General features: G+C 47.0%; 1 protein-coding gene across 15 annotated transcripts in view; it reads left to right on the forward strand.

Annotated features, from left to right (window-relative positions):
- The window catches only part of MAGI1 (membrane associated guanylate kinase, WW and PDZ domain containing 1), a 577,726-nt gene extending 569,446 nt beyond the window's left edge, over positions 1-8,280 (forward strand). For 11 of the 15 annotated variants that reach the window (XM_036331630.1, XM_036331632.1, XM_036331639.1 and 8 more), the window contains 2 exons: positions 1,579-1,717; positions 6,067-8,280. In XM_036331630.1, coding sequence (XP_036187523.1) covers positions 1,579-1,717; positions 6,067-6,851 — 924 coding nt within the window. In that variant the 3' untranslated portion in view covers positions 6,852-8,280. Of the gene's footprint in view, positions 1-1,578; positions 1,718-3,735; positions 3,825-6,066 lie in introns of all 15 variants that reach the window. The other 4 variants (XM_036331640.1, XM_036331643.1, XM_036331642.1 and 1 more) reach the window with 1 other exon arrangement.
- Positions 8,281-13,179: the final 4,899 nt, after the last annotated feature.

Below are 13,179 nucleotides of genomic sequence, written 5' to 3' on the forward strand. Positions count from 1 at the left end.
GGCAGATTCGATGACTAAAGAAAAAGCATCACAGTATGGATAAGTCACATAGATTGAGGCACACGTATAGGAAATAATTGGCAGTGAATTTTTAAAAAATCAGAAGTCATGTCAGTAAAAGAAAAAAGTGAATAAAATTGGGCCTGAGCAGAAAAAGGAAAAAAGTGACTAAAGGTAGGGAATTTAATACTTGGGATACAAAGCCAGATAGTCTTAAAACACAATCTTGATTTTTACGTTTCCTCAGGTTGAATTTTTTAACGAGTTTCCCCCACATGAGAAGTAGATGATGTAGCTTGTTTTAAAAAATTAAACAGTGAAAAATGGTACATAGTAAAAATACCGTTTCCAGGATCAAACTGTTTATCAGTTTCTTATATATGCTTCCTTTATGCATATATATGCACAATGTGTGCCTATGCAAGTTATAGTGTATATATACTTTTTGTTTAAGCTCCAAACACATTGGATATGCTTTTCCATGTCTTTACTCACTTAAAAAGAGTTTCTGATTGAATGAAATACCATTATCCTGACATTTTGTATAATGCTGTATAGATCACAACCCATTTGTCCAGTCTGACACCCTCAGCTTGGTAGGCATGGTATTATCATTTCCTTTCACAGTTAAAAGGACTTAAGCAAGGTCATATAGCTAATAGTGATAGGCCCAAAGCCAGTGCTGCTCTTCTGCCTTCTGGAACTACAAGCTTCCTGCACCAAGGATCTAGTCGGTCTTGGTTACTCCTTTGCTCTAGTGTCTGGAGGAGCAGCTGATAGACAGTAAATGCTGCAGTCAGTTATCAACTGGATTGGGTTGCTGTTGCATGGAAGGCTCAGCTGGGGAAGGGTTTGCTTCACTCACAGAGTCATTGGCAAAATACAGCGCCTGTTGGGCTGCTGGCCTGAGCGCTCCCACGTGTCCTTAGCATGGACTGCGCAGGGCAGCTCATAGCATGCCTCCAACTGAGAAAGTGAGAGAACAGAAGAGGGCAAGTGAGACAGAAGCCAGATTCATTTTGTAACCTTATGTCTGAACTGACCTCTCATCGCATTTGCCATATACTGTTTGTTAGAAGCAAGTCACCAATTTCAACCTACATTCAAAGGGCAGGAGATTACATAGGATGTGAATACAAGAAGGTGGGGCTCATTGGGGGCCATCCTGGAAGCAGCTTACCACATTCTTCTTCCTTCAATAATTAACATTCCCCTTGATAGCTTTATTAATTTTTCTTTTGCACTCATAGCCCCCTTTCTGATAATCAGAGAAAACATTTGGTCTAGTCTGACCAAAGAGTGAAGGAATGATTTTTTGAAATGTGCCAAACTGGTTCTCAGATACTATCTAATGTAGATGTACTTTTCTAATTTTCGTGTTATTTGTATTTCCCCCATTAGAATGTCATCTCCATCAGGGAGGAATTTTTGTGGAGTTTTTTGTTGTCTTCACTGCTGCATCCTGAGCAATAGAAGATTTTCTGGCAAACAATAAAAGACTTTCAACCATAAAGCACCTCAATAGCCAGTGAAACCCTTGTGTGGTCTTCTCACTTTGTTCTCTCTTGCTTTGGACAGATCGGTGACGAAATTTTGGAGATCAATGGTGAAACCACCAAAAACATGAAGCATTCTCGGGCTATAGAACTGATTAAGAACGGAGGCCGCAGAGTGCGTCTGTCTCTGAAGCGGGGCGACGGCTCGGTACCGGAATATGGTGGGTCAAACTATGAAAACCTCCCCTCCTTCCCTGGCATGACTCCATGACTTTGTCTCCAGAACTGCAGCAGGAAAGTCTTTTTGTTTCCCCTCTTCACCAGTGTCTTACCAGCCTTCCGCACCATGTGATTATTTGCCTCGCTTGTTCTGAAACCTCTACACATTTCATCCTTTTGCTTGCCTTCCATGGACTGGGGCATGGCCTAAGACAAGATCTTAATAGCCCCCTTTCTGATAATCAGAGAAAACATTTTGTCTAGTCCGACCAAGAGCGAAGGAATGATTGTTTGAACTGTGCCAAACTGTTTCTCAGATCCAATTGTTAGCACAAAATGACTCTACTCCTTTTAAGAAGCAGGAAAGCAGGTTTCCTGAGTGATATGTTGAGGCACAATTCTTTTTATTTTTTTCTTTTGTGGTTACTTGATGTCTTATTTATGAGACGTGAAATTCTGAGATGGTTTGGGAGCCTTGCTCACCTCCTTTATGCTCTGTATACAACACTTCTGCGTCCCCCCTCCAGTTGCTGCCCCAAATGAGACTACCTGAGCCCACTTATAGAAAACAAACAAAACTGTTGCTATGTTAGCCATATGTTTTTAAATGATAAATGATGGAATAGATTCCCAGTGCTCATCATGAGGGAAACACGTGACTATACCTTTCCTATGGGGAAAGCCAGATTATGCATAAAGTTCTTTTGTCATATCTATAGACATGATTTGACTGAACAGCAAGGATCTTTAAATAGCTTAGTGTCCTCATGGCAAAATATTGTATATTATAATAATTATGTCCTATTTATTTGAGATTCTTGTTTAAAATTTAAAAAAAAAAAAAGCTATGCCCTAGATGTAGGGCTTTTCTTCCCAACCAAAGGTCTACAAAAGTTTCTATAGAAACTGTGATTGAATGGTCCCCATATGCGTCAGTCCCCTTTATTAGGGATTTTATCTGTTATCACCCTCTTTTCTGAAAGTCACTCTGCACAATTCCCAGCTGCATTTTGGACTTGAAGAGATCTTTAATTCAGATACAGCTCAAGGACAAGGCTAACTCCTTTGAAGGGTAGCCTTCCCAAGTGTTGGGACATCCAGGTGCAAAATATGAGGGGCCCAAAGTGGAGGTGGCATATCAGATGAAGCCCCCTCAGGCATGGCCAACCACACACAGGGAAGGTAGCCTAACAACACTGAGATGTTACAGCTGTGCTGGGTATGGAACCCTGATAGGTGTATGGATGCCCTGAAACTGTGTAACGCTGTCTCCCTTTTCTGTCTTCCCTATGCTTCTGTTGGATGTGATATTTCATTTCAGAGTCACCGTCAGTAACCTCTGTACCCTCTCCAAACCTGTGTCTGTTGCACTGAGGATGAAAATCCAACACTAATAAATGTTCTTTGGGCTAAAAATAAAGATCATTTAAATGCTCGGTTTTCCAAGAAGGGTTGAACAGGCCAGGGTTGTGCTGCTGTAATGTCTCCATGTGTCATTTGGACTGAATCTCTAATTCTAGTGATTAGAGTCACAAATGGGTTATAATATGTTAAGTTCCAATATTTTTCTGACTTGATTGGAACCTGCTTCTCTGTGAGGCTATTTTTGTAATGAGTTTTTTGTACTTAATTTAACAGCCGTGGTCTTCAGGGGGGAGGGAGGGCACTTTGTTCTTTTGTTGTTTATTGTTAAATGCTCTCCTATGCCAGCCTGTCATTGTCCCAGTTGTTTGAAAAAAGAAAGAAAGAAAAAAGGATGCATCTATTGTCTGGGTCCTGAGTCACCTTCTATGGCTGTCTAAAACGTCACTGTTCTGATTGCGGTTTCTGCAGCCTTATTTGAGTGTTGCCTTAGACTGTCTGACTGGACAAATAAACTCTCTTTGCCCTATGTTAACAAATGCAGATTTTTTTTTTCTTTCCTCTTTGTTACAGGGAATCTAAATGTTCAACTTTTTCTCTTTCTCTTTCTCTCTCTTTCTCTCTGACTGTTCTTGGTGCTGGGCCCTCCCTTCTACAGCAATGATACCTCCTAATATCGCTGCATGTATGAGAAATGAAAAGCTCGGGGAGGCTTGCTTCTACCTTATGGGCCATAATCAAACTACGGTTTGTAGCTCAATCAATACTAGGTGTTTCTGTGCTGTGGCCTAACTTCCTCATTGCTTCTGCTTAGCTCTATTTTGATATGTTTGGCAATTCATTCTGAGCACCCTGCGTTCTCTGAATTGTAAGTACACCGTTGACCCTGCTGAAGTCTTGCTCTCCCTTATCTTAAAAGTAGGAGTAAGGAGCCCCCAGGTTAGTCTTGCTCTCCCAAATCTTAAAGGGACTTTGTGTCATTCTAAGTCTACCCAGAATTTAGAACAAGCATGTCAAACTCGCTTATTTAAATAAGCGAAGCATGCGGCCCGTCAGCCATGAGTTTGACATGCTTGCTTTAGACTGACCAAACCTCGTACCACAGAACTCTCACCTGGGTAGATAGGGCTTTGCTAGACAGGAAGTTATTTCCTGCTTATCTCTTGGCAAAGGGCAGCCCATGGGCCCAATCCTGTCCACAGCCTGTTTTGTAACTAAAGCTCAGCAGCACAACCCATTTCATATGTTGTCTAAGGCGGCTTTGACACTACCGTGCCAGAGCTGAGTAACTGTAGCAAACTCTGTGGCCCACAAAGCCAAAAATAACGATTCCTTGGCCCTTTGCAGAGAAAGCTTGCCAACCCCTGCTCAAGGCCCTATGCCCGCTGGTGTCACCACCTACCAGGGGTTTGGGCGATCATTCGTGAGACAGATGGCTTACTATTGACCCTGCTGCTTCACGAAAGACCCTTAAAGAGCTTCCACTTCATCGCCGTGACTGTCCCCGGGCTGCCCTCCACACGCAGCGCCCCATTCCTGGTGCTCTGCCTGCAATGGTACAGTGTGTGTGACCTGTTGGGGTCAGCTGTAAACAAAGCAGCCCTGCTTTGAAAAAAGCTCTCATAACGCCGGGATGCCACACCTGCGGTGTTACTTCACCTTCTCATGATAAACAAACGCCCTTGTGCGCTGCCCTGCTTTGAGTCCAGAGCTACCCTGACGCTGTCGGCAGCAGTGCAGTGGCTCCGTGGCTCAGCCATGCGATCGCGGCCGAGCATAAAGAAAAGGGCCTCTGAACGTCAAGTTTATCTGGACGCCATCTGGTGTCACCTGTGCTCCTGACAACCTCCCTTCCACTCCCTTTCACCCGTCAGGAGACGCCAGTAGTTCCCCAAGTTTACACAAAAGGGAAGAAACTACTTGAATAACGTGTACAAAGGCAGGGACTGCCTAATGGACCCTCCCTTCATGTCCCACTTGCCCCAGGGATCCCTCCCCCGCGCCCACCGGGGGCATCTGGCTGGAGTAGACGCACGTGGTGCACCGAGGCCATTGCTACCTCCGCACCAGGTCACCACCACCAGGTCCGAGCGCAGCTGTTAGCATTCCCCGGGGAGTCCCTCACACCCAGCCTCCTTTTCAGCAAGTTCAAACAAGTGCTTTTTTAAAGAACTGTCTCCTTTCATGGGGGCCGGGGGCAGGGGCAGGGGTGAGGGCGAAGGCTGGGGGGTGGGGAGAGCAGGGGGTGCGGTGGGACGTCTGGCTGTTGCGAGACCCTGTTGGGGGCCTTTCTGCTGTGAGTCCCGGAGGGTCTGAGTCTGGTCGGGCCGCAGCCCTAGTTAACCTAACTAGTTGCCGCTGCCCTAACCAGGCCTTGGAGGGCCGCCAGTACTAGTTGTTAACCTAACTAGTTGCTGCTGCCCTAACCAGGCCTCGGAGGGCCGCCAGCACTAGTTGTTAACCTAACTAGTTGCCGCTGCCCTAACCAGGCCTCGGAGGGCCGCCAGTACTAGTTGTTAACCTAACTAGTTGCCGCTGCCCTAACCAGGCCTCGGAGGGCCGCCAGCACTAGTTGTTAACCTAACTAGTTGCCGCTGCCCTAACCAGGCCTCGGAGGGCCGCCAGTACTAGTTAACCTAACTAGTAGCTGCTCCCCTAACCAGGCCTAGGAGGGCCGCCAGCTCTAGTTGTTAACCTAACTAGTAGCTGCTGCCCTAACCAGGCCTCGGAGGGCCGCCAGCTCTAGTTGTTAACCTAACTAGTAGCTGCTGCCCTAACCAGGCCTCGGAGGGCCGCCAGCTCTAGTTGTTAACCTAACTAGTAGCTGCTGCCCTAACCAGGCCTCGGAGGGCCGCCAGCTCTAGTTGTTAACCTAACTAGTAGCCGCTCCCCTCCCCAGGCCTCGGCGGGCTGTGGCTGTGGGCGCTCATGCGGGTGGGCCAGCGCCCAGGGCTGCTCACCGACTGTGGCTCTGCTTCCTTCCCCGCAGACCCCGGCAGCGAGCGGCTCGGCGGCACCGCCGCTGCACACGGCTTCCCGGAAGTGAGGCCTGGCGTCCCGGAAGTGAGGCCCGGCGCCCCGGAAACGAGGGGCCGCCGGCTGCCCCCGCCGTCGGAGTCCAGTCACCCACCCGACCTTCACACATCCTCGCCGCACGGGGACCAGCGGGCGCCCGGGGGGCCCTCGCGGGGCAGCAGGGAGCCCGGCCGGGCGCCCAGTGAGCACCACACGTGGAACGGGACTCCCAGGACCCCCGGCGGCGGGGCCTTCCGCCCCCAGGACCGGGCGCCCGAGGGGCGCAGGGAGGCGCCCCCCGAGCGGCTGGCGGCCGACGGCCCCGGCAGGCGGGCCCCGGAGAGGCGCCGGGAGGGCACCCGCAGCGCCGACAACACGCTGGAGCGGAGGGAGAAGCCCGAGCGCAGACGCGAGGCCTCCCCCGGGAGGAGGCGCGAGCGCTCGCCCGGCCGCGGGAGGGAAGGCTCGCCCGGCCGCCGGAGGAGGTCCCTGGAGCGGCTCCTGGAGCAGAGGAGGTCCCCGGAGCGCCGGCGGCCGGGCTCGCCCGACAGGAGGGCCAAGTCCACCGACCGCAGGCGGGCGAGGTCCCCGGAGCGCCGGCGGGAGCGGTCCCTGGAGAAAAGGAACCGAGAGGACAGAGCCGGCCACCGGGAGAGGGACCAGGCGAGCCTGAAGCCCGAGGGCGGCCGCGGCGGCAGACACCCCCCGGAGCAGAGACGGCGGCCTTACAAGGAGTGCAGCACCGACCTCAGCATCTGAGCCCGGCCGGGGCGATCCCGGGGCCGAGGTGCAAGAGGAGGCTCACCCCGAAACCATGTCCTCACCTTAGGAAGCACCTGGCACCTGAACATCCTGTGAATAGCAACAAACATGTTATGCATTTGAATTTCTAAGGAAAAAATATATATGTGAACAGTGTTGTGCCTGATGTATAATATTAAAGAAAGTATTTTTAAATGCATACTTTTCTGGAAATTATTTGCCAAATGTTGCCCCGAAGGGGGATAAATTTTGTTTCTACATACACTGTAGAATTGTTCCCATCTTTGGGCAATCTTTTTCTCTCTCCTGGTCAAATAGGGCTTTTGATCATTTTCTCTAAGTAAGGGAAGTTATTGATTAATTTGATATAGACTTATGTAATGATGTAGTGCTTTACTGTAGTTAGTTTTTCTTTTAAAAAAAAAAAAAAGCCAAGAGGCAAAAGTTATATTTGTAAATGCTGAGGACTCTGGGATTGCCGGTGATCCTAAAATCAAGCAAACTATATGAAGAGACTACTATTGCAAATGAAGGATATTTATAGCAAATCTACACAGCACACAGAAATGTTATGTTCTTGCGTCACAGTTGGTTCAGAAAACAGTTGAAACTCTCCCTGGCCATAAAGGTTGGCCGCCATGACCCAAATGCAGCCCGGGTGCAGATGGTCAGGTTCATTAGCGTTACCAACACCTCCTAAGATCTCATGAAGGCAGTGCCATCATGGCCTCACTCAACTACTGGAAGCAATGGACAAAAAAACACCTTCTGTATTGTCTGGTTGAGGCTGCAGAGTAGATGGAGTGGGGGACAATGTGCCCAGCGTGAAGGAATCAAAAATCCTCAATAGAGAAGGTGTGGTCCCCCTTTTAGCATAAGCCCGGGTTGCTCCTTACCAAATGGGGGAGGAGGGAATGAGTCTTGGTGGAGTTAGCTCTCTGTTGATATGTAGGGTTTAGAGGTGCTTATTAGAAATGCCAGGTTCCCTTTTGAAACTATTAACAACAGTCTCCAGAGTAATTGAAGGGGAAAGGACATGATCCCAATGGCTCTAGAGCTCATTGGCAAAGTTCTGCCCTCATGACCCTGTCCTTTGAATTTTGAGACAGCAAAACAAAAGATTTTTCTTTAAACAACAACAACACATCTTTTGCAATCCACTCCCACATGAGGTGTAACTGGGTTTGCTATAGCCCAGGGAGGTGGTTGAAATGGGAAATGGATTACTGCCTAGCTGAGCCAAATGTTTGCTTGTACCTGTTGGACCACTATAGCAAACTGCTGCTTACAATACATTGTATATTTCCGTACTGTTTTGCATTTTCCATACAGACACAAACTTTGCAAGTCAATCACTGTTGTTCTCATGGTACTGTTAAAAAAAAAAAAAAAAGGAGAAAACCAGCCAATCATTGTGTGTACAGAGTAAAAATTGTAATTAATAGAGCCTGTTTAAAAACAACTGTTGCCTTTTTTCTTGTATAAAAGAGAATTTATGACAAAAACTTTAGCAGTGAGGAATGTGATATGTGTTTATATTTCTGAATATGGAACAAATTGATTCATTGGGATATATTTTAATGTAAACTAAATCAGGTATGTAAAGCTGTTTTAAAATGGGAGACTATATAAGTAATTCTTTAAAGCTTTACTTGGTTTGAGTATCATAATTTCCTCCATGGTGAGCCTGCTTGTGAACTATTAGGCACTTGTTTGCATTCTGTTCTTCACTCATTTCTTGCAGTGTGCTATGGACTTAATGCTGTTTCTGTACTGATGAAAAGCAGTGTGTGGGCCAATCTTTTTATAAAACACTATGCATATATAATATTACATTGTTCAGAGCTTTATTTGACTTATGGGTTTATACATAGCACTGGGGTGAGTAGCTGTAGTTGAATAGGCATTCACAAAATAACTTCCTCAGAGAAAAAATTCTGCAGCTATTTTTATCAAAGTTTTCCATACAAAACATACATCGAGCTATAGTAAGGCTGAGGGAGAATACAGCTGAATAATGATGTTCTTTTTCATCCATTTCCTAGGAGCCAACTTGCAGATTTTATTCCTAAGGTTCCACTGCTAAGAATTTTCTCACTATTTCTAGCAAAATCTGTGATGTTAAATGATTGATGCTCTCAGTTGTGGTCCAGAGTTTTAAATAAATGAAATCAAGGTGGATTTTTGGAGTGCATCAAAGTTGATATTTTGATGTCTTTTTTTATTGTCATAGATAACATTTGACATTTTAAAATCTATGTGCTACCCACCTGGGCTTGTCTCAATCTGAAGACTTTGGTGGCTATTTCCTCAGAATCCCACACAGATTCGCTTTGGAAATATTTACTGTACAGGGACTATGCACTAAATAGAAAGATACAGTTTTCTCTGAACTACTGTAACCTTACATTGGAGACTGATTCTTGTGAGCCTACTTTCCTGAACCCCCACTTCATGTAAATGTCTTGATGAGAGATGATGGATGTGTATTTTATACGATGAAATCAAACCATTTAGAAATTTCCTTCCCACCCATATTACACAGCGGATGCCTAAAAGAATGTGGGGGAGGGGGGACCCAACACCCTACTTGTATTTTTTAAGTTTCTTTTGTGAAAGATTTCTAATGCATTTTTACTGTAAAAATACATGGAAATGTATGCATTCCATAACCACTGTTGCTTCTGGATTGATATCTTTCTTGTCTCCATGTTGTCTCAAATGTATCAAGGTCAGGTAACCAAGTAAGAGTGCTTGGCTTCAGCTTGATGAAATATACTATTGTGTTGAAAGGAGGAATTATACCTTCGCAATAGTATAGGACATTTCTATTCAAAGTGTGGTCCATGGGCCAGCTGCCTCATAAGCACTGCAGAACCTATTAGAAATGCAGAATCTTAGGTTCCACCTTGGAGTCTGTGAACTCCACAAGGTCCCCAGCTAATGCATGTGTTCATGGAAATTTGAACAGCATGGTGGCGCATGGAACACTGGAAATAGAGCAAACCCCACCAAAGGCCTTCATCACCTCCTGTGATCGGGCAAATTCCTTAACCTCTTTTTAAGCCTCGGTTTCCTCATCTTGAAAAGGCCACACCTCACAGAGTTGGGAAGAATAACAGCAAAGTGTTTAGCACACCTCTGACAATCAGAAGAATCCTCAGTAAAATACTTTTTTTTTTTGAGGAGGAGGAATTACCTGTATGGCAATGGGTATTCTATTTTCATTGTCCTGGCTTACTTTCCAATCAAAATGAAGAAATGTCTTCTCTCTCTATTAAAATGGGGAAGAAGGCCTTCTACTTTCATGATAAAGTTCACGAACAGTGTGGCTCATATACACTCACCAGTGTTGTGAAATATGAAACCAAAAGGCTGTGCTGTGAAAGTTAAGCCAAAAATAGTCTCAGAGCATGAGTCTTGGAGACAGACGTATGTGGGGTTAGACATACTCCTGCTGGTCATACTAGATGAAAAGTTCAACCCGTGAGGGAGGGAGTTAATATCTGTCCTGGTTGAGCATGTGGTTTCTAATGAGGTTCCAGGCTCCCACACAGTTTATGGATTATACCTTCAGTGGATAGGGTGTCCCTAGAGAACCTCAGGTCCTGGGCACTCAAAAGGTACTGTGTTTAATAGTGAGCCCTCCTAGCCCTGGCCAGTGAGTCTCAGTGGTTAGAGAGCCCAAGCTTAGAAGGGTCTCAAGTCTGAGTCTAGGTCAAGGACACCTCGGTTGCAGGCTCCATTCCCAGCCTGATTCATTCTCATTTTCTCTCTCTCTCTCTCTCTCTCTCTCTCTCTCTCTCTCTCTCTCTCTCTCTCTCTCTCTCTCTCTCTCCTCCCTTCTACCCTCTGAAAGCAATGCAAAAAAAATATCATCTGGTGAAGATTAACAACAACAAAAAAGTAAGCCATCCTACGAATTGTCTCTTTTGCTGTATATTGCTTTATTTTGTCACCAACGTAGTAATTATGGACACTGCTCACTTCCCTAGCTTCTTTTTGTTAAAGATGGCATCTGGAAATGGTCCCTGGCTTAACTGACAATGGGAACTATTTGTGAAGCCCTCAGTCACACAAGTTCTTTGCCTTCCATAAATAGCCACACTAAAAAGAATGTGATGTGACTCAATTATAGTCCCAGAGATTGTTCCTGCTTGTGGGCAGTCTGAGACCACTTTGATGGTCTGCATTCATGTTAAAGGAAGAGGCCTTTCAAGTTCCTCCAGGTGGTTTTTCTCACAATCTGGCAACATGGTCAGCAGTGGGGGTGGGGTGTTCAGCACAATAAGATCCTAGTGCTTTTAGAATACACCTCATTATATGCTTCGAAGAAGGGAAATGACAAAGCTGGGCCTTCTCCAACACAGGTACTTTTTTGTTGTTGTTGTTGTTGTTGTGGAAGTGGGTTTTCTATGAAAACTTGTTGACTAGTTTCACCCAGTGGGGTCTTTATGCATTGTGCTCACCGTCAAGAGTAGGAGTGTGGTTTTAATTCTCTAATGGGAGACTGCTGGATCACCAGGTCATTTTGAAAGAAGATGGGTTTAAGCAAGGTGATATTAACAGTAAATACTCAAGTGCTGACTGCTACCCTCTATCACTTTCCACTTCATACGCATGTCCCTCCAGGTCCACTTGGTCTTCACAGCCTAGAACTCCAAACACCAACCAAGAAGCACTGTCCTTTTAAGTAGATCCCTCAGGGAATAAAGTCTCTTTGATCTCAGAGAATCACAGAGTTGAAGGGAAAATAGCACAGAACGGCTACTCATCCCTACCTGCAGAATAGGTGAGGCTTGTTACTAGAGTACTTGTTTTTTCACTACACATTGCAGACTGACTCTGGTAGGTACGTTGTGATGATACAGGATTCCAGAGCAGGAGGAATAGGGAAACTGAGACAGGAAAGTGAAAACAAGGCCAAATAGTGTGGGCAATTTGCAGCCAGCTTGTAACTAACAAGCCATTATCTTCCCCAGCCCAGGGCACTGAACAAATGGTTAAAAACACAACTCCCTTATAAGATAATGCAGAGACAGAGGGGGAAAGGGGAAAAGGGACAGTTTTACTCCCTAAGCCAGCGGCTCTCAACCTGTGGGTCGTGACCCCTTTGGGGGTCGAACGACCCTTTCACAGGGGTTGCCTAAGACCATCGGAAAACACATATATCCTATCTAATAATAGACAAACATGGTAATTAACCGTTCCTCCAACACGCTTCCCATTGGTTAATCAGGGTGATATGCAAATTAACTGCCAACCAAGATAGTGGTTAACTGCCAACAAAGATGGTGGCTAATTTGCATACTACAGGCAGGGCGGGACAGCGCCATCCGGCCTGCCCCCCTGCCATCCGGGCCTGCTATCTGTGACTGGGGCGGCAGGCAGCCTGTATGGGACCTGACCCAGGGCTGGCCGGTGGGACCACAGCGATTGCCACCGGACACGCCCACAAACGGCCCTCTCAAAGGGATGTGTGGCTGGCAGGTCCTAATGCACCGATTAGCCACCGGCTTAGCCCACAAACGGCCCTCCCGCAGGGATCCCAGGTTGGCAGGTGCTAATGAACCGATCAGACATTGGCTGCACCCACAAACAGCCTTCCCGCGGGGATCCGTGGCTGTCAGGTGTTAATGCACCGATGAGCCACTGGCCACGCCCACAAACGGCCTTCCCATGGGGATCCCGGGTTGGCAGGTGCTAATGCACGGATTCGCCAATGGCCACGCCCACAAACAGCCCTCCTGCAGGGTCCCGGGTTGGCAGGTGCTAATGCACCAATCCGTCAATGGGCCATAAACGGCCTTCCCGTGGGGCTCCTGGGTTGGCAGGTGCTAAAGCACCGATCAGACACCGGCTGCGCCCACAAATGGCCCTCCCAGGTTGGCAGGTGCTAATGCACCGATCTGCCAACACGCACACCCAGGCCGCCTTTGCCCTGCGCATACTATGCAGCTGGAAGAGAGGAGTGGGGCCGCTGGGAGCAGGGCGGGAACTGCCCAGGGTTTGCGTCAGGCAGCCCAGAGTGGAGTGCGAACTATCCGGACAGGTAGCTGCTTGCTCATTCACTTACTTGCTCATTCATTCACTCATTCACTCACTCATTATTCACTCACTCAGCAAATCCTCTCAGGTCCCTGGCACCAGGCCAGGCACTGAAGGTGAAGCAGGATAAGACAGATCTATGTCCTCAAGATATTAGTAATTCAGTAGGGCGAAGCGGGCACATGAACGAGGCAGTTGTATGCACAGATGCAGTGTACTGGGTTCTGTGAGGGCTGTAACTAACACTGACTTTGTTCTCTTGATAAAATGGGGCCTC

Source organism: Myotis myotis, unplaced genomic scaffold, assembly GCF_014108235.1.
Source record: "Myotis myotis isolate mMyoMyo1 unplaced genomic scaffold, mMyoMyo1.p scaffold_m19_p_13, whole genome shotgun sequence".
Classification (NCBI taxonomy): Eukaryota; Metazoa; Chordata; class Mammalia; order Chiroptera; family Vespertilionidae; genus Myotis; species Myotis myotis.